At 38.8% G+C, this 25,108-nt stretch overlaps 1 protein-coding gene across 1 annotated transcript in view; it reads left to right on the top strand.

Moving 5' to 3' along the window:
• Positions 1–3,025: 3,025 nt before the first annotated feature.
• LOC127447977 (alsin-like) overlaps positions 3,026–25,108 on the top strand; it is a 31,358-nt gene continuing 9,275 nt past the window's right edge. Inside the window, exons 1-28 of the mRNA XM_051710251.1 lie at positions 3,026–3,181; positions 3,412–3,479; positions 4,068–4,216; positions 5,835–7,166; positions 7,625–7,793; positions 7,901–7,997; positions 8,949–9,026; positions 9,337–9,525; positions 9,943–10,114; positions 10,402–10,591; positions 10,760–10,825; positions 11,154–11,316; positions 11,399–11,530; positions 12,753–12,881; positions 12,978–13,001; positions 13,552–13,622; positions 13,890–13,956; positions 14,107–14,306; positions 14,538–14,603; positions 14,706–14,804; positions 14,975–15,142; positions 19,660–19,771; positions 22,194–22,271; positions 22,404–22,531; positions 22,755–22,919; positions 22,999–23,116; positions 23,644–23,801; positions 24,492–24,608. Of these exons, the coding sequence (XP_051566211.1) occupies positions 3,457–3,479; positions 4,068–4,216; positions 5,835–7,166; positions 7,625–7,793; positions 7,901–7,997; positions 8,949–9,026; positions 9,337–9,525; positions 9,943–10,114; positions 10,402–10,591; positions 10,760–10,825; positions 11,154–11,316; positions 11,399–11,530; positions 12,753–12,881; positions 12,978–13,001; positions 13,552–13,622; positions 13,890–13,956; positions 14,107–14,306; positions 14,538–14,603; positions 14,706–14,804; positions 14,975–15,142; positions 19,660–19,771; positions 22,194–22,271; positions 22,404–22,531; positions 22,755–22,919; positions 22,999–23,116; positions 23,644–23,801; positions 24,492–24,608 (4,460 nt within the window). The 5' untranslated portion in view covers positions 3,026–3,181; positions 3,412–3,456. The remainder of the gene's footprint in view (positions 3,182–3,411; positions 3,480–4,067; positions 4,217–5,834; positions 7,167–7,624; positions 7,794–7,900; positions 7,998–8,948; positions 9,027–9,336; positions 9,526–9,942; positions 10,115–10,401; positions 10,592–10,759; positions 10,826–11,153; positions 11,317–11,398; positions 11,531–12,752; positions 12,882–12,977; positions 13,002–13,551; positions 13,623–13,889; positions 13,957–14,106; positions 14,307–14,537; positions 14,604–14,705; positions 14,805–14,974; positions 15,143–19,659; positions 19,772–22,193; positions 22,272–22,403; positions 22,532–22,754; positions 22,920–22,998; positions 23,117–23,643; positions 23,802–24,491; positions 24,609–25,108) is intronic.

Genomic DNA, 25,108 nt, shown 5'->3' with positions numbered 1-25,108 from the left:
CAGAACACAAGGAAAATAGCGTCAACACGTACCTAACACAGAACACGCACACACATTATAGTTGGTTTACGTTATGTTTATTGTTAGTTTCGATAATTTTTGTTGTTATAGCTGTCTGTCTAGCGTGTCATGCCTTGTCTGTTCATCTGTGTCTTCCGGGTCTGCAGCGTCATCAGTCAAACGGTTCAACTTCTTCTTCTTGCTGTTTTACGGCGGTTCACAAACCCATTGGTGCATTACCGCCACCAAACGGTGCGTCTGCAGGCGGGCAGACTAAAGAGGCGCCTGATCCGTTCTGCGCATGCGTATTGGGGCTGCAGCCAGTTATTCCATTGTGTTCTGAGGGGTAATTAATGTATTTAACGTTATTGGTGCAATAATTTATAACTATTGGTGAATAATGAGATGCATACAGATTTACAATGTCTGTAATTATTATATGTATGTTTTTGCAAGAATGTGGCTTCAAAATACATGTTTTAATTACCTGATGGTTGGTATGATCCGAAGTGGGCAGGGCCTAGGACGATAAAAGAGCGCTCCTGAGAAGAGATCACTTGTGAACCTTGATGTGGAAGGAGCTCAGTGTGTATACAGAAACAAATCAAAGTGGGAATTATTTTGATGTATATATATATATATATATATATATATATATATATATATATATATATATATATATATATATATACTAATGTTTCTTTATTTACTTACCTTTTTTATTCTTTTATGTATAAACATTTTTAATGTTGTAAATAGTTCTGTGTGCTTTCGCACTGAAATAAACACCATTGCACTTACGTGCTACTGTGGACTGAGCCATCATTTTCTAAGAACTGGAACTCATGTTCTATTGCATATGATTTCATAAGAATTAGCCACCTCGTACGAATTTGTACGACTTTTCATGAGATTGGGTTGATTTTGCATTACAGCTACACTGGGATCTGCAGTACAGAACAAGAAGTCATATGATCTTCCAATAACTGAACTAATTATTATTTGTTTTCTTACATAGGGAGGTTCTAATTTACTCACAGGCATTTCTTAAAAGACTTATAGTAGAAACACTTGGCAATGTGTGTGGAATATTCCTAAAATTTCCATCAAATGCTTGTATTGTTAAATCAATGCTGAATTAACTAATTTCCCCCCATATCTCCATAGAGCACAGATTCAGGGGTCAAACGAGGCCTAACACATGTTGAGAGTGACAGACAGACTTGACTAATTGGTCCAAACAGAGAGAGTGACCATCTGATGGGAGCACTTACAGAACCAGGACAGATGTGTTACAATGTTCAATTGTAATCCCCCCCCTCGCTCCCTCCCTCTCCAGCACTCCCCCCTTACTTCTCCCAATATTTCGTGTTTGTGTTTATGACCACACATACTTAAATGTAGGGCAAAGTTCCACAGGGCAAAGTTGTGCGTTTTATATAGAAAACACTAAAAGTGAAAACAAGCTGAGATCACGAACGAGAGGTTCGGGAAAGAGATGTGGAGGGTGTGCGTGTGAGAGTCTGGGCTCCTGCGAGTGTCCTGCAGAGATATCTTATACCTGCCAATCCTTCGCTGTTTTTTTTTAATACTGCTCATTTTTTTCTCCTCCCCAAACCCAAGACTTTTTTTTTTTTTTTTTATGTTGCTTGCTGTTGACCTTTTTCCCCCTTCAAGCCAACTTTTATGTGATATTACGGTTTTTTTCTCAGAATGTGGCTGTCTGAGGCTTGTTTTGTGAGTTTTCTTAATGGTTGTTGAGCCAAAAATGTCTGAGGACATTTAGAAGCCATGACATTGGTAGGTCAGAGTATTATGTGAGAAATTAAGTGAGCTGCTATTGCCTCTTGACCTACCAAATCACAGAGGAGTAACCTTATTAGCCATGAAACCATTGCAGAATAGTCCATGGTCAACTTCCATGTGAAGGAGATTCCAGGAAATATGAATTTACCAGTAATGTTCTTGTGCCCCCTGCTGGTTAGGGGGAGCACATTGTGTTTTCCACACCAAACAAACTCTTAAGTCAATGTGAAGACAATCCAAGTCTCACAATTTTGACACTTTTCTCCATTTTATTGACCCCACCATGCTATTTATAGTAAGATAAATATAGGGTAGATCAATGCAGATCAACGACTCTGTCCTGGATTGTCCTTGTACCATGTGTACAGAGTTTGCACACTTTTGTGAGCACAGGGCCTCTTATGGAATGTGAAGTGTAGAACATGGATGTTAAAAGCACAGAGGGCCTCAGAAACAGAATGTGGAGAAAGTTGTGAGACTTTGAGAGTTAAAGAATTTAAATAAAGAAGTGAAAAATGCTGAAAGTCAATTTTTCAGTTTCAGAGAAAGAAAAATACTTGCCAAATTATTTAGTGTTTTAGAAGTTAATTTTTGATTAATGGTCATTATAAATTACGTTTTATTCTTGGTGTATTACACGTATCCTAAAATTCACAGTGAAACTGTCTATCATCGTTGAAACTTTAATGTAATGCTAATTGTTGAATGTACAGTATTACTGTAAAATATGATGTACTTTATGTATACAAAATATGAAGGTTGATATTTGATACTCAAAACCTACTGATATGAATTATTATCTCCCTCTCTCTTTCTCTCGCTGACTGTCTGTCTGTCTCAAAGTGTGTGAATTTACACACGCTATGAAACTATACATTCACGTTGTTATATAGGCTGCTTTTTCTACATAACGCTATATAACCTGTTATGTTTCACATCATATAATCTAGCTCTCTGTTGTTCTTTGCCCCTGACACATACTGTATATACCATTTATGAGATACTGTATCTGCATGTGATATCTTTGTATATTTTCTGAACTTTACCAAATAATCCGTCAATCAATTATCAGATTCAACATGCATCACTAATGTTAAAGCACTTCTAATGATGGAGAGATAATTAGAGACTTATCAGAGTCCTCCGCGTTACATAAATCTGTACAGTGAGTCTATTTTTGACCCTCCGCACGCTCCATACTTCCAAAAACAAACTTCACTCGCGTCGCGTCGCGTCTGGGCTCGTCCCGTCCCGTCAAATCAAGTTGAATCGCGAGGTTATTTGCGGATTTACGGATATCAAAATCAGACAGCGGTTCTCTTGTAACTCACTTCACAATGTCACGCGGTTAACGAATAAAAGTGCGCAACGTTTTGTAAGTTCACTTAAATAACCTTATTCGAACTTAACTGCTTTCTGTTTGCTCGAATGGGCGGTTTTAAAGACGGGCATGCTTGAATCCGAAAGATATTGACTTATTCTAGGTTTGCATTTGCGTGTAGATTAGCTCATGCGGGTTTCGGTCGTGTGAGGGTGAGATCTCGCATCATGTGTCTGTTACTTTCATTTGTGAAGTCGCTTCAATCACTATTTGATTTCATGTAGACGCTGAAGTGGCTGTTACAACGTCAGTCTAACATGGATTAAATCATGCTGATGGACGAGCAGAGCAGGTGTGTACTCCTTTCTGTTAGTTCTTTGTTTTTATAAAGTGTTACTTTTCGATTTCAAATTGAAATTCTCTATTATTTGATCTTATTTACTCATCCTCCCGCCGTTCCAAACCTGTGCTGTTGTTTTCTTTTTCTGTGCTAATGTTTTCTCGGGGGCTACAAAAGGAGAATTTTTGAAGACTTTTCACAAAGATGTCAAAGTACATTTAAAATAACACTGATAAACTACTATAAAAGTCTCCATATGACTTGTTCACTGTATTTCAAGTCTTTACAAGTCTTACCATAGCTGTGTGTAATGAACAGACTGTTTTGTGTGTTCAATGGAAACAATAAAAGGATGAGTGAGTAAATGTAAGTGAATAATGACAGGTATTATTGGGTGTACTATTTATTTAAATTTCTGGTCATGTATTTGTGAATTGTTTGATTGTAAGAACTAATGGTCTCTTATGTATTGCATAATGTTTATGTTATTAATGAACTAATAAAGTGTTACCTGGAACACATTGCAACATATTGTTCAAATGTAATGACTACATTAGATGATGAATAAACAACATTTAAAATGTAATGTGTTCATTCCAGTTCTGTAGGAGAGGAGGGCTCTAGAAAGAAAGGTGTGCTCTATCGATGGCAGGGGTATTCCTGCAGTGTTACCCCAGAGAGACTGGTCCTGTCCAGACCAGTGATTCATGCTGCATTGGGGACGTTACATGGACTTCTGCTGACGGAAGGTCAGTATTGTTTTCATTATATCAGATCTGTGGGGCTAAAGTCATGTCAACTATTAGAAGTAAACAGAATTTTACATAAAGACTTTGAAATTACCCTTATAAGTTTTCAACAAAATGCCAAAATTTATTGGCCAGGCTTCTGTCAGGGGGCCACGGCCTCCCCCCCGTTTAGCACAGAAACAAAATATACACAACACAATCACATTACAGTTTAAATCGCCTTGCTGGTGATATTTCACTCGGCTCGCTCTGTAGTGTTATGTTGCTATGGTTACAAACAGCGCATTAATATCAAACAGTGATTAACCAAACTGACTGGAACTACCTGTGCATTCAACGATTTGAACTGCAAGCATTCCAGCCAATCAGAATCAAGTATTAGAACAGACCATGGTATCCACCTTTTTCCTGAACGCAGAAGTGTTCCACGTTTCTTTCCGGTCTCCAGTGTTTTCACCTGGATCAGCGTGTATTCTTAGTGGGGAATGTGATGTTTAAAGTCGAGATGACCGGTTTTTTTTTTTTGTGGCAGTGCCTCACCTGAGTATGTAGTTGACATGACGCGATGGTTCGAGGTTAGTTATGTTGATATCATTAACTACTTTGAGTTGTTATGACAGCCAACAACTGCACAAGGTGAGTCTGAAATAATTTTTTACTCCAAATAACACTTAAAGGGTTGTTCTCTGTCCAAATCTCTTGTTTCGTTAGTTTTTACATTGTGTCTCGAGGCCAGAAAAACAAAACAGGCAATTAGAATCATCATGGCACGGCCCAGTGGTTGCTCAGGAAAATTGTGGATAAGCAGATGTAAACCTCATTCATGGAGATGGTAGTAGCATTTTAAAATGTAAATATTCTGTACTACTAATTCTGATAACAAGATATTGTCATAAAAACGACATCCTTTCTCATAATAACATCTTCTGTCATTTTAGCAAGATGTTTTGAGCATCTGACAATTAACTTGGGCTACATATCACTTTTTATGTCCCAGCCCACCTGTGCTTAAGAGTATAGTGTAGGCTACTCAGTGGTAAATGAGTCCTACATGTAATTTTTTTTCATTATTACAAGAAAAAATGTCATTTTTATGACATATCCCGTTATTACGAGAAAAGATGACGTCTTTATGACGTAACTGAGTGAAAACATTGTGCCACTGTAGCATAGAGTTACATACTGTATGTGATAAACTGATGTGGCTTATTTGTCATGTTTCGTTCATGAAACAAAAAGAAAAACTGTTAGACACATGCTCTTGATTAAAATGAGCCTCAATACACAGCAATACGATGCACAGACCCTGAGGTAATCTTCTTCACAGAGCACGTCTGACATGTTGAGCGGCTGAAGGGAAGTCAGGCGGCTGATCCCGGATCCTAATGCCTGCTGCATGCAACCTCTGTTAGTGCATCGTATACAGAGATGTGATTTATGTGTGTGGGTTTTTTTTTTCTCTCAACACGATTCTGACCAAATGCGACTTATATTCATTCAGGTGCGACTTTATTTCTGGAAGAAACAGCAATTACTACTTCAAAAGATCAAGGAAAAGTTTCTCATTCAATGACCCCTTTAATGATTTGGCCAATTATCAAATATGTTTCTCTTTCAGATGGGGATGTTTATAGTTTTGGCGAGCAGCCATGGAAACGAGCCGATTCTCAGCCTGTCAACCCTGTTTTAGAGAGCTCCCTGAGCGGTCAGCGTGTGATAGCTGTGTCGGCAGGCAGCTATCATTGTTCTGCTGTAACTGAAGATGGCCTTGTTCACATGTGGGGGGAGAATTCCCATGGACAGTGTGGCATCTCTGGAATGGACCAGGTACCTAATCCCACTCCTGTTAGCGTGGTGGATGGTGAGAACCATCCTCCACAACTGGTCAGAATCCTGAATGTGGCTTGCGGAGCGCAACACACTCTGGCCCTGTCAGGGAAGCACGAGGTCTGGGCCTGGGGAAGTGGCTGCCAGCTGGGACTGGTCACCAATGTGTTCCCAGTATGGAAACCTCAGAAGGTGGAACACCTAGTGGGAAGATACGTGGTTCAGATAGCATGTGGGGGATTTCACAGCCTGGCTTTGGTTCAGTTTCTTCCTCCCCATGAGTCCTGTCAGCAGTCTCAGGATAAATGTGGACAGTGCAAACAGAGCCTCTACACTATGACTGACAAGGATGACCATGTTATTATTTCTGATGACCACTACTGCCCACTTGGGGTGGAACTGGCTAATTCTAAACAAGATCTAAGATCAGGACAAAGTTCTCCAGCTCAGACACCACAAAACAAAAACATTGTGTCTGACTTCCAAGTATCCCCGTTGACATTTGAGAACATCTGTGCAGCACAGGCATCCTCGGACAGTTCTCTGCAAAATGATACAACGCAAGAACATCAACCAGGCCCTGCTGAGCAAGTACCTCTACGACGAACAAAAAGCAATCCATACCCTGATGAGCAGGCTCTAAAAGACTACCTCAAAAGAATTTCAGACCAGACCCTCGCTGAGCAGGCCGAGGCCGCCTTAGTGGGAAGTTCCCATCCTCCGAGCCGTCAGACATCACTTACATGCCCTTTCAGATCTGACCAAAGTGAAGAGCTTACACTACTTCCTTCTTCACCAACACTTAGTAGAACTGATGGTAATACACCTGCTGCCAGACAACAAAGTGCATCAAATGCTATTACAGACCAACAGTGTTCTCTCAGTTTATTACCAATAGTGGATTCTACTTCTGATGACTCTTCACAGTACTCTAGTGTTGATGGAGGTATTTGTCTCAGTGACCTCGTAATGAGCAGTGGTTGTTTATTTGAGTCCTGTGAGGAGGGCAGAGTCACTGCCAATTCTCTCCAAAGCAAGAAGAGCATGAGTCTTACTGACATCAAGTTAGAGGACAGTGATGCACATGATCGCAGAGAGTCTTCAACTGGCCTTTTCTCTTCAGGTATTGCAAACCTCAAGACTAATGTGTTTATAATATTAATTATATTAATTATATAAATAGTAATATTCTTAAAATGATGTACATTCATGTGAGATGAAGACTTCAGTCATATCAGTGGCCTAAAAAGCTGATTTATTCAACGCGGTACAGGTCGCCTCATGGGGGCCGACATATAAAGATCATGTGACCAAATAAAACTTTCTATCTTTGTAACCTCCCCTTTTATTGGACATTAAATGAGTCATGGCTGACCATAAATATGGTATTTCTACAATGGTCACTGTAACCACAAACAAGCTTTTTCAAAAGGGCAATTCCAGAAATTCATCAGTGCACTTGTAAAGAACTGAAAATGTGTTATTTTGCTTGAGTAAAATGTTTTTGGGGCAAATGCATATTTGAGTTGATTATGCTCATAAAAACCTTTTTTTAATATGCTGTCACTCATTTAATTTTAGTTTCACCATCTGACAGTCATGGAACTGACCACACAAGAGCTGTAGTGGGTTCCGTGACAACAACCTCCACCTCTGAATCCAAAAATCTCCTCCCCTCCCTCTGCACTGAGGTGTGGAGTTGGGGGAGGGGCCAGGAAGGTCAACTAGGTCATGGAGACTATTTGCCCAGGTATAATAGAGCCTTCATAAACACAAGGTCTTTTATGTATGTTTAACTGTTGGTGTCCTTGACCGCAGTGCATGGCTGGAAACACTTACTTTGTTTTCTCCTTACAGGTTACAGCCTCTTTGCATCAAGAGCTTAAGAAAAAAGGAAGTTGTCAAGATCACTGCTGGAGCAAATCACTCCTTGGCACTGACAGCTCAATGTCAGGTAGAAAGGGACTTTTAAATATGTCACCATTTGATTTTAGACTGTGACTTAATTATTCTTCAATAAAGAAGCCTTGAACAAAACCAGTTACAACATTTGATTCAGAACAAAAAAGTATCCAAAAATCTGCGTGTGTGTGCGAGTGTGTGTGTGTGTGTGTGTGTGTGTTTAATGTATTTTTCTTAACAAAAATCACTACAACATCCCATATAAACTATTACCATTAATTAGTGAATGTTGTCTAACTTAAAGGGGTCATGACATTCCTTTTTTCTTATTTTAATATGTTCCTTGAGGTTCACTTCTAATATTTGTAAAAAAAAATAAAATGATAGTACAAAAAACAGACATGTATTTGTAAAACATGATCATTTTCCACCCTCATCAGGAACTATCAGAAACACTTTGTTTTGGTGCTGTTTCTCCTTTAAGACGTGACAGTATACACCCACTGTTCTGATTGGCTCTCTGCTCTTGATTGACCTGCTCTCTTCTCTTGCCATCTCACTGCTTGGCTCAGAAGGGATGAGGGGAAAGTAGGTGTTGATGTGTTGTTGTGGAGGCGGTCAGATGCAAATGTCTACCACAGTCTGACATCAAAGGGAGGAGGTAGAGAACGAGCCATTTTGACAGCTTGATTTCAACAAATGCTCTTTTTGCATGAGGAAGTTTTGAGTTCTGAAAAGTTCAGTATGTTTTTATAGTACATTGATCTCTTATAAGTCAAAAGGTCATGGAAAATTTGATTCCTCATGTCATGACCCCTTTAAAAACTGTGGAGCTCATGGTAGGTCTGTCTTGTAAGATTTATACATTATTGCTAAATATCAATTTCTCTTTTGAAAGATTTTGAATGAGATTTTTATTTCTGGATCCCCACATGGTCTATTCTCTTCTCTTACAGTACCTCTTCCTGATAACAGTCAGTGTGTATTTCTCCTTCTCTCACAGGTTTATTCATGGGGAAGTGACAAATTTGGACAGCTGGGTCATATGAATGCTCCCAGCACAGTTCCTAATCTTGCTAAGGTGTACTGTACACACTTTACATTTTTAGTCAACTAACTGTATACCTTCCCTTTTAAGTCATACAGATCCTTGTGTAGAGAACAAATGGTATCTCATTGAAAGATTTATGCTTATGCACTTTGTATAAGCATTTTGCAAAGAAAATTACTTTTTACTGACAATGAAAAGGTGGAGTTGAGCTAGCCCAAAAGAATAAGGGAGTAGAAACCGAGCTCATGTTACAAAATGCTCTTGATTACCACTTTTTAATACTTCAGGCTGTTGTTTAACATGTGAATGTTAGTCAATGTTCCTGTGTATGTGGTAATAGATTTCCGACGGCATCTATGTGTGGGACGTGGCAGCAGGGCAAACTCACACTTTGCTGTTAGCTGATGGAGAATGTTATCAGCCCATACTTTACTACAGCGGAGAACAAGTGCTGGAGAACACCAACAGCTCTCATCCCCTCTCTGGGACATACACCCAAACGCCCACCCTTCTGCCCTTCTGCATGAATGTTCGTAAAGTTTGATATTACCGTTTTAGTTCTGAGTTTGTACAATTGTTGTTCCTTTATAGTGAGAGTAAGCTGTGAGGATAAGTCGATAGACCCTCAAGTTAACTAATGAGATTCTGCTTTACCCACTGTCATTGTGTCATAAAAAATGCATTTGGCCACCCTGCTTTTAAAGTTGCCATGCTTTGAGCTTTAGATAGACAAGTCAGCTCTTTGGTACTGCTAATTTTATATTGCAAGTAATATTATTTCATTAATTCTGGCTGCATAAGTTTGCCAGTAAGTATCAGTGATTGGTTGATTTGTACGATACTCTGGAAGGTAGTTGCATTAATTTCAAAGTTTGCATTTTATTGTTTTATTTAAATAAGGCAAATTGTATTGCCTTACACTAATTTGTGTATGTCCCTTGTTTAGATTGGGTATGTAAGCAGTGTGTTTGGAGGAGGGCTGAATTGTTTGGCCTTGGCCGATCAAAACGCAATGGGTTTCATAGCCACAATCCATGAGCTAGCTTCAGCCGAGAGAAAATTTTACTGCACTCTCAGCAAGGTGAAGAGCCAAATACTGGGCCCCCTACTGTCCCGTGGTACGTAACAGATTATTTTCAGGCAGGACCTGGAGAGTTTGGGTGGTGTCAGGAAAGATGCAGAGCATTTACGGTGTACACACACAGTAGTTTAGGTGTATCTCACAATTTGTATCAAGTAATATTACTGACAATGAAACAAGCTGTTATGCCATTTCACTTGTGAGATGTACATTATATTTTTCTCTGTTTTTGCATATTACTCATACATTTTTGCATTGGAATGTGTGGAATGTTATTGAGTTTTAGAATTGAGTACTGTTTGTATTTGCCCTGTCATTTTGTAGAGAGTTTGGCCTTGTCTCTGGGACAGTCGTCCATGTTGCTGTTTCAGGAGATGGCTGGTAGTTTCAACAAGCTTTGCCATCTGACAGGACAGCACTCAAGATCCCTCACTGACTTCCTGCAGCAAGGCAAAGTGATCAAAACCCTGGCCTTGGTCAAGAACACAGCCATTTTCATAGACACCTATAAAGAGCAAGTATACTATTCTTACTTAATGACAACAGCAAGATTGATGGTCAGAGATGTGCCACCCTAATGGGTCTTTAAATGATTGAATTTTCCATTAATCACTTTTTATACATATTTTACCATGTCTGTAATTAAACCAATTATGCTTTTAACTCAACCCATTTAACCCAGGTACAGCGATCTAGTAGGAAACTTTCTTGTCATGGGAGGGTTCCAGGCATTGCTGAAGCCCTTACAGTACGTTGTTATGCTTGAGCAGTATTCATGTATACATGACAGTTATATACAGTTTGTCAACTGGTTTTGCTTCAGGACTGACAAGTGGTGATAAACCTATTTATTTTTATATCCTGATATGATTATATGGTTAGTTGAATTTTATGGTTTTGCATTTTATGCATTTTTATTACTCAATTAAAACAGACCTGCAACCCATTTTTCACAAACCACTATTTTAGAACCACTGCATTAACACAACCTATGTGCATCATAATAACACATTACCAGTTATTTGAGGTTATAGTTGTGCAGTGATGTTTTCATAATGCGTGATATGTTCCTGCAGAGGATGCTTTGGGAAAAAATTGGAGTTGTTACAGGCACTGATGGAGTCAAAGGGGAAAACTCTGTCACCCAGTGACCTCTTAGTGAACTTGTTCTACATGCCTTTGCAGCATCTGCATGGGTATAACAGATTACTTCTGAAACTGGCTAATTGTTTTGAAGTGGTAAGAAAATGATCTATTTTCTCATTGTGATCGGCCGCTCAATAATGGAGAAAATGCATAATATAATGTTTTAATTTTTTAGAACACTGCGGAATACCAGTGTATTCAAGATGGCTGCTCTAAATATGAAGATGTAACTCGTCTTCTCAGCAAACAAAGAAAAGATGCTGAGACCACTTTCATTTTCTGGAAAAACTTTAAAGGAAAGAATTCGGTATGTTGCAGAATATAATCTTATGTTTATGTCACATATGTGGATTTCACTCATAACATTCTAAAAGGGGTAGTGGTGGCTCTGCAGTTGAGGTTCTGGGTTACTGACCAGAAGGTCAGGGGTTCAAGCCCCAGCACTGCCAAGATGCCACTTGGGCCCTTGAGCAAGGCCCTTGACCCTATCTGCTCCAGGGGCACCGTATCATGGCTGACCCTGCGCTCTGACCCCAGCTTTGCTGGGATATGCGAAAAAAGACTTTCATTGTATATGTTCAAAATGTATAATGTGTGACAAAAAAATAAAGGCTTCTTTAAAAAAAGGCTTCAAAAAGAAAAAAAATTTGTAAGTGGGTCTCTTCCAAAACCTAGTGAGCTGCCTTGCTGCCCTCATAGGCTGCTGCCTACTATGGCAACATTCTAACTAAAATAGAGCATTATAAGAAGTAGTCAGTTTATTATTATTATTTTATATGATTTTTGATTGAATTATACTTGTTATCAAATCTCTCTCGATTCGTCTGCTGTCTTTTTTCAGAGCTCATCAGATTGCATTCTAGGATTGCCTAGCAGGGGAAGGATATGTGCAATGCTACCTTAGAGTCTGGCAAAAATTAGGTATCTTAGAAGGCAGCATAATTAAAGTACCTACCTTTTGGAACTGCCTTTGTGTTGGGAGTGCGTCTATGATGTCTTAAAATGTTGCCATCGGAGATCGCTCACTAGGTTTTGTGTTACAAAATGCTGCAGCATGAGAAATGAACTTTAATAAAATAATTAATGTGCAAATATGCATTGTTGTTACTTAACAGCATTTCTTGTCAAAGGCCAATTTTAGACAATTTCTGAGACAGTATAAAGAAAAATTATATTCGTAATTATTAGAAAATTCTTACAGGTTGTATGCCACAGTGACTGACAATTAAAGTAAAATAACTCTCAACTGTGAAGAAATATCCTAATTTAGCTGATATTAATTTATCACCTTGGCTGCTGTACTTGTGAATGTAAATTACTGGCACTGTACAATGTGGTTAAGTTGACAAACTTGCTATATCCTTTGCATGCTGCAAGGCTAAATGATGTCAGATATGTTACATTTCTCTTTTGTTTGAGTGTGTGTATGTCTGTGGGTGGTCTGGGTGGGTGCATGTGCACATGATGTATCTATGTGTTTGCATGTATGTGTTTATGTAATCCTGTTTACGAGTCCTGCTCTTTCTCAGGAATCCCTGCGAAAGCCGTCTCGTCGTCTGGTTTGTGAGAGCGGTAATAAAGCTCTGACATTACAGTACGCTGGAAGATTCTCCGTCAGCTGGTTTATCCTCTTCAATGACATGTTGGTTCATGCACAGGTTAATATAGTTCTTTAATGCACAATTTAACCACTCGATAGTTTTCAGTTCCCTGATTTAAATTTTTTTTTTTTTTTATTGTCTTTACTCATTTAGGGCACTATTCCATCAAAGAAGCTTGTGAGTATTGTGTGATTTATTTCTTGCCTAAACAGAATTACACTAGCCCAAGGCTATGTTTGGAAAATCATACTAGCCTACAAGTCTTACTATTGCTGCTGTATATCTGTACTGGGCACAGTATGCAGTTCTCTTGCATGCATAGAATCCCAGGATGACCTACTTCATTTGCCAAAATGTGCAGTATTCAACAGAGCTTACTGCGTTGAATACTGTATCCCACAGTGCAATGCACTTGACTTGACCTTCCATTTCCAATTTGACGAATGAAACTGAAGTAATATCCACTCGAGTCTCTTTTTTTGATTCAATGTTTGGTCAGACTGCCAAACTTTTTTGACCTTTTTACAGACAATTTGAATAAAAAAATGATGATATATCCAGGATAACTGGACACCACTCCCTAAATTAAACATGCAACATGTTGAGGTCATGTGACAAACATTGTGACTACAGGAAAAGGCTTTATTTATTTTTATTTTTCCAAATTTAAATGAGATAGTGGTTAATGGAACTTAATAAATTCTGTCTGTCCTCTCTTTGTCTCTAGTTCTCATCTCACTATGTCTATCCACTCGCAACATTGTGGGTGGAGCCCATCTCAGATGAAAGTGTAGGCTTGTAAGTGACTCATCTGAACATCCTGTAATTCATTATCTTTTATCTTTTATTTGGGTAGTTCTACAGACCCTGAATTGTACCAAATATTTTGTACATTTGAGTGTAAGGACGCTGTATTCGCTAAATATTAAGCCATCAGGAATGCTGGTGTGCTTCCTAATAAGTTGTGGTGGAGTTTCAATACTGTTGATATTTGTACCTATACCAAATATCATCAGTCAAATAAAAACATTTCTGTCTCTATTCTGTTCCAAATGTCATTGCTAGACTTGGCCTTAAGCTGACAACCCCTGAAGATAGCTTTGTTGTTCTGGCGTCCTCACCTTTAGAAAAGGTAATATGCTCCTTTTTTTTTTTTTTTTTTTTTTTTTTTTTTGTAAACATTCACGGTCGGTTCTTCTTACTTGTGCTCTGACTCATCTAATGGAGTTTGGTTGAGTTGTTGGTTAGTTCAGTTCATTTTTTGACTCTGCCCATCTATTAGGGGAAGTGGCTGAGAGCCATTAACCAGGCAATTGATGACTTGCTTGCTGCGGGTCTGAACGGAAGGACTCATGTGTCCAGAGGCAGCCAGAAAGGTGAACCTCCTGTGTCCCGTACTGCAACCTACACTTTCAGCAAAGAGGGCAGACTCAAAGATGCCTCATACGTGGGCCGCTGGCTGTTAGGCAAACCTCATGGCAAGTGAGTGCTTGCATATACGGACCAATAGCAGATAGGGAGGAGTGTTTGGGAAACCTGTTTATTTTTGCAATTGGTGTCACTAGTGGTGCAGAAATAACACACATCTGCTTTAACAACATAATCTTGTTTAAGGTGGTTCATGCATGATTGAATTCACTGTTGCAACTTGTTCTTAACTTGTTTACTGTGGTTCACATGTACGTACTTTCTGTTCTCCTTTTCCTCCAATAGAGGGACTCTGAAGTGGCCAGATGAGACAGTTTACTGTGGCACATTCAAGAACGGGCTAGAGGATGGGTCAGTACACACACAGTGAATGATGGACATACTTGTGCTATCAGTTCCTTTGGCATATTTATGCTTTTTATACTTAGTAGTTTCTCTTTTCTTTGTCTGTAGATTTGGAGATTATATGGTGCCCAGCAAAACCTTGAACAAGTTTGAGCGTTACCAGGGGCACTGGAAAGAAGGGAAAATGCATGGCTTTGGCACATATTGGTAATAATTATGTGAATGGTGTGTGTGTGTGTGTTATATCAGATCTTTAGGCCATTTTTAGTTCTTCAAAATTCCATCAAGACATCTTGAGGATCATGAATTGAATTATTTGTTGATATAGAACTGACTTCTAGTACCTTGATCATGGTTTGCCTGGTCTGTCCTTGCAGGTATGCTTCAGGTGAGGTGTACGAGGGCTCATTTAGGGACAACATGCGTCATGGACACGGCATGTTACGCAGTGGGAAGATGGCATCTCCTTCCTCCAGTAGTGTGTTTGTGGGCCAGTGGGTCCAAGGGAGGAGAACAGGCTATGGGGTGTGTGATGACTTTAGCAGGTATGCAAATTTCAGTTACCAAATAAGTAAGAAATGATATACAGTCACTATCGCAGAATAAACCCTGACAGGTTGAACAGGACCCTGAACACAAAGTCAAGTCATTTGTATTTGTATAGCGCTTCTCACAACACACATTGTTTCAAAGCAGTATTGCAGAAAATCATACTTAACAGAAAATGAAGCTGTGATGTCTGTCATGTTTTAAAGTCATCATTGTGCGGTTTAAATGAGTAACGTGATTGTAGATTATGCCTTAAAAAATTATTTGTCTTTATGCTCTCAGTGAGCAAACCAAAGGTGACTGTGGCAAGGAACACAACTCCATCAGATTTTAGTTTATGGAGAAAAATAACCTTGGGAGAAACCGGGCTCACCGTGGAGCCAGTGAGACTTTTGTTTGGATTTTGTATGAACTGTAGGATTAGTGAATAAGTGTATTTGAAGTCCATCCTGAATGAACTGTGAAAGTGCACAGAGATGCATTGTCCTTTGTTATTTGGCTGATGCAGGCTCTAGTTGGCATTAATTTATTGTCTATGTATTCCATTTTTAAGAAAGAGTAGTCCATCATCCTATGACCAAGATGTTGCAGGCAGCGGTTAGTGAGGTGCATCACAGTCCAGCTGGAAGCTTGTGGCAGTTCATTCGGTGAAGTCCATCCTAAGTCCAAGGTACAGGAAGTGGCCAGTGAATTGTCCCATGTCTTACAATTGAGCATGGCGGCAGCAGTTCATCCTCAGGAGACTGAAGTGATGTCTGGCTAGCACAGGCTGCAGTAGTAGTCATCACTCAGCGACCCAGTGGTGGAAGTGGGAGGTATTTCAAATTTTCTGGTTCTAGTAAGACCCTAGCTGCTGCATTTTGAACCAACTGAAGCTTAATTATTGAACCTGTTGGACCACCTCCCAGTAAAGCATTACAATAATCTAGTCTTGAGGCCAGGAAAGCATGAATTAGTGTTTCTGCATCAGAAACAGAGAGCATGTGTCATAACTTAGCAATATTTCTGAGGTGAAAGCATGCTGTTCTGCAAACATTGGAAATGTGATTGTCAAAGGACGGATTGCTATCAAACATAACACCCATGTTCTCTACTGTAGAATACGACGTGACAGTATATCCATCAAGAGTCAAATTATATTCTAGCATCTTATTTTTAGAGGTTTTTGGTCCAGTAATTAAAGGTGTACTCCGTAAGTTTTTCCTCATTAAAAAGTTTTATTCTTAAAGAAATTAACATAGAGCAGTGTAATAAAACGAATTACTAGTGTGCATTCTTAAAGGAAAAGTTCACCCCCTCCTAACCTTTGACTTTCTTTGTGGAACATAAATGGAGATGTTAGTCAAGATGCGTCAGTCACCATTCACTTTCAGTTTTTGAACAAAGATGGAATAAAAGTGAATGATGACTAAACATCTCATTTTGTGTTCAATAGAAGAAAATAAGCCATGCAAATTTGGAACAACACTAATGTGAGTGAATGATGACAGAATTTTCATGTTTGGGTGAACTATCCCTTTAATGTTTAATGCTGTCACAAAAAAAAAAAAAAAGAGAGAGACAGATATAAAATGTTGACTAATTTTTGTCCAGTGTAGACCAGTAATGGTAATTTCATCTTGATATAAGATGTTCGCTAAATTTTATAAATATCCTTTCCACATACACAGCGGGCAAAAGTTTGGAATAATGTACAGATTTGTCTGTTTCTGCTGTTTCAGAAGGAAGTTGGTACTTTAATTCACCAAAGTGTCATTCAACTGATCACAAAGTATAGTCAGGACATTGCTGATGTAAAAATCAGCACCATCACTATTTGAAAAAAGTCATTTTTGATCAAATCTAGACAGGCCCCATTTCCAGCAGCCATCACTCCAACACATTATCCTTGAGTAATCGTGTTAAATTGCTCATTTGGTACTATAAAATCACTTGCCATTATATCAAACATAGTTGAAAGCTATTTGGTTTGTTAAATGAAGCTTAACATTGTCATTGTGTTTGTTTTTGAGTTGCCACAGTATGCAATTGACTGGCATGTCTTAAAGGAATAGTTCACCCAAAAATTTGCTGATAATTTACTCACCCTCAGGCCATCCAAGATGTATCTGAGTTTCTTTCTTCATCAAAACAGAATTTAAGATTTTTAGGATTTCATTTCAGGCCTCCTCCTTTAAACAATGCAAGTGAATATCCTCCATTTTTCTGACGGTCCAAAATGCATATTTAGGGTGCATCAAAATAATCCACATGACTCCAGTCCTTCTGAACCCAAACAATTGATTATTTTTTAGAAACAAAACAATACTTATATACTTTATAACTATAAATGTTTGCTTCCGTACATCTCGGTCACGCGCCACGTGGAGGAGGAGGCAGGAAGCGTGTCATTGTTTACAAGAGAAACTTGCACAGACCAAGTGCCGTTCACAAACCAAAACAGTCCAAAACAATTTCAAAACAATATAAAATAAAATAAAAAATAATTTCCAAATAATAATAAAAAAAACATTACTGCAGTAAATAACCATCCTTTATTTCGGAGCAATGCCGTTGCATTATCTACTTGTGCTTTTACTTTAGCAGAAATATATAAGTTATATGACTGTCAGGAATTCAAGCCACACATGTTGAAGTTAGTGAAACCAAGTGCGAGAACATTTACTGAGATTCACAGGATTTACAGGGTTTAAAAAGTGAGATCAATGGTACAGGTGATATCACACAGAAGAGAAGCTTCACAAACTGAAGCAAGTGAATTGAGTGCAGGTGTGGTGAATTAGGAATCGGGTGATTTGGAGCGGAGCGCTGAGGGAGATGCAGAGCCCGAGGGAGGCGTGACAATGACAACGTTTTCACACATAGCTGAGTTCGCTGGAAAAACAGCACGGGCACAGCCAATGAATTCAGATATCGACCCTTTGTTTGTTTCAGTGGTCTGAAATCCTCAGGGGTGAAATATTCACTGCACACCCTCCAATATTTGAGAGAATGTAGGAGTGTACTGATGTCCATGTTCAGCGCAATAAGCCAGAGCTTCATTTGCTCATGATCATGTATAGGCAATTGATGAAAAGTTTATATTTTTCCCGGCGTGCATTTTCTTTGGGGTTTCTGGACGTTGAAGCATCCAGGATACACACGCCAAACGACCATTTTGAACAATACAAATCTACAGCAAAGACAGTTGAAGTTTTGTACAGCGCTGCTCCTCTTGTAAACAATGACGCGCTTCCTGCTTCGTCCATGTGACCTTATCAACGAGTTTACGCCATCCCTCTCATGAGTGCGCATCACAGAGATGTAGGGAAGCGAACATTTGTAGTTAAAAAGTATATAAGTATTGTTTTGTTTCTAAAAAATAATCAATCGTTTGGGTTCAGAAGAACTGGAGTCTTGTGGATTATTTTGATGCACCCTAAATATACATTTTGGACCGTCATAAAATTGAGGACATTCACTTGCATTGTTTAAAGGAGGAGGCCTGAAATGAAATCCTAAAAATCTTAAATTCTGTTTTGATGAAGAAAGAAACTCAGATACATCTTGTATGGTCTGAGGGTGAGTAAATTATCAGCAAATTTTCATTTTTGGGTGAACTATTCTTTTAAGGTAAATTTTAGGTCAAAAATGGCAAAAAAGAAATGGCTTTCTCTAGAAACTCAGCAGTCAACCATTGTTTTGAGGAATGAAGGCTATACAATGCTTGAAATTGCCAAAAAACTGAAGATTTCATACAAAGGTGTACACTACAGTCTTCAAAGACAAAGGACAACTGGCTCTAACAAGGACAGAAAGAGATGTGGAAGGCCCAAATGTACAACTAAACAAGAGGATAAGTACATCAGAGTCTCTAGTTTGAGAAATAGATGCCTCACATGTCCTCAGCTGACAGCTTCATTGAATTCTACCCGCTCAACACCAGTTTCATGTACAACAGTAAAGAGAAGACTCAGGGGTACAGGCCTTATGGGAAGAATTGCAAAGAAAAAGCCACTTTTGAAACAGAAAAACAAAAAGAAAATGTTAGAGTGGGCAAAGAAACACAGACATTGGACAACAGATAATTGGAAAAGAGTGTTATGGATCTTAACCACATTGAGCTTTTGTGGGATCATCTAGACTGTAAGGTGCATGTGAAGTGCCCAGCAAGACTGCCACATCTATGGCAAGTGCTACAGGAAGTGTGGGGTGAAATGTCACTTGAGTATCTGGACAAACTGACAGCTAGAACGCCAAGGATCTGCAAAGCTGGCATTGCTGCACGTGGAGAATTTTTTGATGAGAACTCTTTGAAGTAGTTTGAAGTATTTTTTTCAAATTGTAATAGTAATTTTTCACGTTATTAATGTCCTGACTATACTTTGTGATCAGTTGAATGCCACATTGGTGAATAAAAGTACCAATTTCTTTCCATAAGAGCAAAATCTGAACATTATTCCAAACTTTTGGCCACCAGTGTAGATGTTTGCCAAATTTTATAAACATGCTTTCTAATTTTATCTCTCTCCAGAGGCGAGAAATACATGGGAATGTGGCTTGATGACCAGCGTCATGGAGACGGGGTTGTTATCACTCAATTTGGATTGTATTATGAAGGAAACTTCTCTAATAACAAAATGATGGTAAGTTGAGCTGGGGTCACTATCATGTACAGGTGCATCTCAATAAATTAGAATGTCGTGGAAAAGTTCATTTATTTCAGTAATTCAACTCAAACTGTGAAACTCGTGTATTAAATAAATTCAATGCACACAGACTGAAGTAGTTTAAGTCTTTGGTTCTTTTAATTGTGATGATTTTGGCTCACATTTAACAAAAACCCACCAATTCACTATCTCAAAAAATTAGAATATTTTGACATGCCAATCAGCTAATCAACTCAAAACACCTGCAAAGGTTTTCTGAGCCTTCAAAATGGTCTCTCAGTTTGGTTCACTAGGCTACACAATCATGGGGAAGACTGCTGATCTGGCAGTTGTCCAGAAGACAATCATTGACACCCTTCACAAGGAGGGTAAGCCACAAACATTCATTGCCAAAGAAGCTGGCTGTTCACAGAATGCTGTATCCAAGCATGTTAACAGAAAGTTGAGTGGAAGGAAAAAGTGTGGAAGAAAAAGATGCACAACCAACCGAGAGAACCGCAGCCTTATGATTGTCAAGCAAAATCGATTCAAGAATTTGGGTGAACTTCACAAGGAATGGACTGAGGCTGGGGTCAAGGCATCAAGAGCCACCACACACAGGCATGTCAAGGAATTTGGCTACAGTTGTCGTATTCCACTCCTGAACCACAGACAACGTCAGAGGCGTCTTACCTGGGCTAAGGAGAAGAAGAACTGGACTGTTGCCCAGTGTTCCAAAGTCCTCTTTTCAGATGAGAGCAAGTTTTGTATTTCATTTGGAAACCAAGGTCCTAGAGTCTGGAGGAAGGGTGGAGAAGCTCATAGCCCAAGTTGCTTGAAGTCCAGTATTAAGTTTCCACAGTCTGTCATGATTTGGGGTGCAATGTCATCTGCTGGTGTTGGTCCATTGTGTTTTTTGAAAACCAAAGTCACTGCACCCGTTTACCAAGACATTTTGGAGCACTTCATGCTTCCTTCTGCTGACCAGCTTTTTAAAGATGCTGATTTCATTTTCCAGCAGGATTTGGCACCTGCCCACACTGCCAAAAGCACCAAAAGTTGGTTAAATGACCATGGTGTTGGTGTGCTTGACTGGCCAGCAAACTCACCAGACCTGAACCCCATAGAGAATCTATGGGGTATTGTCAAGAGGAAAATGAGAAACAAGAGACCAAAAAATGCAGATGAGCTGAAGGCCACTGTCAAAGAAACCTGGGCTTCCATACCACCTCAGCAGTGCCACAAACTGATCACCTCCATGCCACGCCGAATTGAGGCAGTAATTAAAGCTAAAGGAGCCCCTACCAAGTATTGAGTACATATACAGTAAATGAACATACTTTCCAGAAGGCCAACAATTCACTAAAAATGTTTTTTTTTTTATTGGTCTTATGATATATTCTAATTTTTTGAGATAGTGAATTGGTGGGTTTTTGTTAAATGTGAGCCAAAATCATCACAATTAAAAGAACCAAAGACTTAAACTACTTCAGTCTGTGTGCATTGAATTTATTTAATACACGAGTTTCACAATTTGAGTTGAATTACTGAAATAAATGAACTTTTCCACGACATTCTAATTTATTGAGATGCACCTGTAGGTTCAGCAAATTTAGAAATAATAAACATTATATGCCTTCTTTTACTTAAAGAATAGTTTATCGTGTCTTAATTTACTCACCCTCATGCCATCCCAGATTTGTATGACTTTTTTTCTTCTGCAGAACACAAATGAAAAATTTAGAAGAATATCTCAGCTCTGTAGGTCCATATAATGCAAGTGAATGGTGACCACAATTTTGAAGCTCCAAAAAGAACATAAAGGCAGCACACAGATAATCCGTAAGAAAACATTGGTTTAATCAATGTCTTCTGAAGCGATCCAATCGATTTTGGATGAGAACTGACCAAAATGTAGCTCCTTTTTCACTATAAATCTTGACAGCAGTCTCCTTGGTGATCATGATTTCAAGCTCGATTATATTTCCTAGTGCCATCTAGCGCTCTACGCACGCGGCAAGCACTAGGAAGTGTAATCCAGCTTGAAATCAGCCCCAAAAAAAATCTCACCCAAAATTGGATCGCTGCACACAACATGGATTTTACCACTGATGTTGTATGGATTACCATTATGATGCCGTTATGTGATATTTGGCCACCATTCACTTACATTGTATGGACCTACAGAGCTGAAATATTCTTCTAAAACATTTTGTTTGTGTTCATCTGAGATGGCATGAGGGTGAGTAAATGATGAGAGAATTTTCATTTTTGGGTGAACTATCCCTTTAACTATTCCTATTTCTTATTTCTTTAACAATTCCTGAAATGAAATTTACTCTACACTTGAATGGCTCTTTAAGTAAAGGCAAAATATGTACCATCATCTGAGCGATTTACTTTCTTTTGTCTTATACAGGGCAACGGGACTCTTTTTTGTGATGATGACACAGTTTTTGAGGGCGAATTTTCAGAAGACTGGACTCTCTGTGGAAAGGTGATGAAATTACTGTTAGACAATACCTGAGACAATACATTTTAGAAAACACATTTGTGATTTTTGCTCGGCATATATTCTATCCGAAAAGTTGAACTGAAATTGATGTTTTGTGGTTTTATGGATGTAAAGGGTGTTCTGTCCATGCCTAACGGTGACTCTTTGGATGGGATCTTTGATGGTCACTGGGGAGCCGGACTGAGAGTGGCCGGAACTTTTACAAAACCCTTTGAAACATTGAGGAGAGAAAACAAGATGCCGTGAGTGTCATTGACAAATAATGGATAGATAGAGGGCATAGAGATGGACGAACAGACAGACAGATGGAAAGGATGGACAGTTCAGAGACGATAGATAGATAGATAGACAGACAGACAGACAGACAGATATTTAGATAGATATTTAGATGGATAGATAGATAGCTGTTTATTTATTTGTATTTTGTACAATAGTTTTTACTGTTGTTTTACAATCTTTGTGTAGTGTGGCTGGTCACAATGCAGTGCCTGCACAGGAAAAGTGGAAAGCCGTGTTTGAGGAATGCTGGGGTCGACTGGGCTGTGAAACTCCATGTCAGGGAGTGTACGAGAAAGCCTGGGAGAACATTGCCATCTCCCTCACTGCCAGACGCAGACTGCAGAGAGATCAGTATGTGCAAGCACACACACACACACATGAATGAGCAATACATTAAAAAAAGTCTTCAGTGATTTATGTGTGTATGTAGTCCAGAGGAGCTGAGCCGATCTCAGAATATGATGCTGGAGAGTCTTGAGGTGATTCCTCAACATTTATGTCCTATTACTGCAGACTCTTTCAACAACATACGACGATATCTTATAAAGGTGAGACTTTAAAAGGGTTAATTACACCAAGTAAAAAAAATATTTGTAGGAAAAACACGCACAACAATATTTCTCATAACTGTAGTTGAACAGTGGCCATAAAAACGTTTTTGGACACTAAAGTCACACTTAAAGATGTATGAACTTCATTGCATTAGAATATCAAACCAATTTGAATCTTAAAATTAATGATGCTAAACCTTTTCTCAGAACATACATCACTTTTCAGAGCCATTTGTATAATTTATTTTTACCAGCTGGTCCCTAGCTATGGGCATGTTCTACTAAGTTTGACAACCACATAGTGTCCTAATAGTATACTGAACAGTATATCTGTTGTTTTATAATTTAAAACCTAACAAACTTCTTTATATGAAATGTGCTTGAAAAATGTGTTTGTGCTGTATTTCTTTAAAATGAATGCCAATTGATTTGATCTTATGTAATACAAAGACATTCATACATTATTAAGTGAGGCTTAAGTGTTCAAATGCTTTATGTGACCACTGTAAAATAACTCCCTTCAGGCTTGTGATACCCCTCTGCACCCGCTGGGCTGGCTGATGGAGACCCTGGTCACTGTGTACAGGATGACCTATGTTGGTGTGGGCTCCAATAGACGGCTGTTACAGCAAGCAGTGGAGGAGATCCTGTCTTACCTAACACGCATATTCCAGTTAGTCAGGTAACACGTCCAGTAGGGATGGGAATCTTAAGGACTTTACCAATTCTAGTTCTGATTACAGCACCTCATTCCTTTTGTACTTTGAGGAATAAATATTCGGAAATAAGAAGTGCAATTTTTATGCCATTTACTCCCCTTAGTAGTCTGTTGCCAATTGTTGAGATCATTTCACAACAGATATAACAAATCAGAAATACATTTAAAACAACACAGACTTTATAATGTGGCACAGAGGCTGCAAGAGTCCTTTTTTTTAAACTGACTACACTGGTCACATAGTATGTTTCGCACTGTAGATTCAGTAGCAGCATCCCTGAATAAGAGCCAGACTATTTTCGTACATTGTTCATCTGTATCAGTGGAGGAAAACCAGTTTGAGAGCCAATAACAGAACTGAAAGTAATTAAAATCATTTGATTCTGGTATTCTTCAAAAATAGAGCCGTATCTTTAGAACTGGTTCTTGGTTCCCAACCTTAACATCCAGACTTTTCTGTGATTTGCTGTAGAATTAGTTCCCAGAACTTTAGTTCGCAGTACTTTAAAAGACAAAGAAGCATTAAACAGTTAACAGGAACCAACTTTTTGTTCTTCTTTGCTTTTTACAACTTTGTGATGACATGAACTCTAATATAATGTAAAGATTAAGAAGTCAAGGCCATTGGCTTACAAGTATAATTATTTGCCACAGGTTTCTGTTTCCTGGTGTTCCTGAGGAAGGAGGTTTCATCCTGGATTCATCCAGTTCCTCAGATGAGGGCACAGACTCTCTTAACAGCAGTACGCACTCAGAAACTCCCCAGCAGGGGTAAGGCAGCACCGCTATGGCTGGACTTTTGTCTTGTTATTAGTATTGTTTTATTTAGTTGCATTACTATTAGAAAAAAAAAAAAAGAAAAGATGAACATAATGAAAATAGATCTGAAAATAATAGATCTGTTCCAAAACCTTGTGAGCTGCCTATGTAGAAAGCATTTTAAGGCTGGTGTGTCCTTGATGCTTTCTCTCATTAATCTCTAAGACACAGTGTTTATATAGAGTAGGGCAGTAAAGATGAAAGTGTGAGGCAGTGTGATTCCCTGGTGAGAGTATAAGATGAAGGTTCATCATCATCTTGGAATTATTTTTTTTTTTTTTTTTTTTTTTGAGAACCTTGATTCTCATTGAGTAATTTAGATGACTGTGGCAGCGGGGGCGTGGTCAAGCATCTCTCCGGAGAGAGAGAAAGCGGTAAGGGCGCTTACACCTGAGTTAAATTATGTCTAACACCTGTCTCTAATTTCAGTGAGCACGGGGAGAGCGGCATAA

The sequence above is a fragment of the Myxocyprinus asiaticus genome, chromosome 11 (genome assembly GCF_019703515.2).
Source record: "Myxocyprinus asiaticus isolate MX2 ecotype Aquarium Trade chromosome 11, UBuf_Myxa_2, whole genome shotgun sequence".
In the NCBI taxonomy this organism is placed as follows: Eukaryota; Metazoa; Chordata; class Actinopteri; order Cypriniformes; family Catostomidae; genus Myxocyprinus; species Myxocyprinus asiaticus.
Note: the sequence above shows the minus strand (reverse complement) of the source record. Positions and strands in the feature narration are given on the sequence as shown.